Below are 1136 nucleotides of genomic sequence, written 5' to 3' on the forward strand. Positions count from 1 at the left end.
GCACCAGGGCCGCCGATGGGATCACCACGCCTGCGCGCACATCCACCATTCGTCACAAGTGAACGCATGACTGTGTTGGAATGAAGAGAGTTGGGGGCTTACCGAGGGCAATGACGAGCGTGTTGTCGGAGGACCCGGAGATGGTGCCCTCGCAGTACTGGCCCTCCCGGCCGGTATTGCACAGACACTTGTTGTTGGTGCAGACGCCCGCACCCGAGCACAGCTGGCCGTCGTTGATGCAGTTGGCCACATGACTCACGGTGTCTCCGTCGCAGGTGAAGGCCTTGAGTTGGTTGAGGAACCGGCCACGGAGCTGCGCCTCATTCGTCACAAGCACGAAGCCTTGCCTATCGGCCACCTGACCAGCGGTAGTCGAGGTCTGGGCCCAGTACAGGAAGTTGGCCAGCGCTGCGGCCTCGGCGCAGTCCTCCATGGTGCTTTGGTGATAGATGATCGAGGCAAACGAAGCAATGGGCCAACTGTCCGCGCCCGGTGCTGTGCAGTTGTGCGCCGCAGTGAGTAAGTCCGCGTGAGTTGGATTGCAAGCAAAGAAAAGGTCAACGTGGGCGAAGGAGGGCGTACACAGCAGCAGGCTTTCGAACGAGGTCTGTCCGCTCGCTTCGTAGTCGCTCAGGGCGCTGATCAGCGATTCCGTGGTGGGGCTCACCACTCTGCCGGCCGAGTTTTTCATCGCCGCGGCGCCGATCTTTCGGGCCTGCACACAACATTGAATTGTGAGCCCAAACGTGCCACCATGCAAGAGGAGGAGGTGGAAGTGGTAGTGGTCAATGTACCTGGCGCACGTCGTAGTTCGCCCAGAATGCGAAGGAGTAGTCATTGTCGCGGAGGTAGGTCATCGTATTGATGTTGTCCAACCCAATAGACCGGTTGTTGCCCGCGCTTTGCACGGGGAAGGTCACCAGATCCCCCGATCCTACCTGGGTGGCGAAATCGGGCACCGTGGCGCTGAGCGCCGTCGTGAAGACGCTGGTGGTGCCGGCGGCGATCGACTGGGTGATGACCACGATGGGCTGCGAGGGCAGGGCGGCGACCACCTCGGCCGAGTTGAGGGCCTGGATGCGCGGGTCGTCCCACATGGTGATCTCGTTTAGATAGATGCGCGCCACGGTGTCAAA

General features: G+C 61.1%; 1 protein-coding gene across 1 annotated transcript; it reads right to left on the reverse strand.

Moving 5' to 3' along the window:
* Nucleotides 1–103: 103 nt before the first annotated feature.
* On the reverse strand, nucleotides 104–1097 carry ACA1_035890 (serine/threonine kinase; the record flags this gene model as incomplete). The annotated part of the gene is made up of 4 exons (XM_004352008.1): nucleotides 104–495; nucleotides 583–715; nucleotides 795–938; nucleotides 960–1097. Coding segments are annotated over 4 exons (807 nt in total), but the record flags the coding sequence as incomplete, so codon positions are not given.
* Nucleotides 1098–1136: the final 39 nt, after the last annotated feature.

The sequence above is a fragment of the Acanthamoeba castellanii genome (assembly GCF_000313135.1).
Source record: "Acanthamoeba castellanii str. Neff unplaced genomic scaffold scf7180000084565, whole genome shotgun sequence".
Taxonomy (NCBI): Eukaryota; Discosea; order Longamoebia; family Acanthamoebidae; genus Acanthamoeba; species Acanthamoeba castellanii.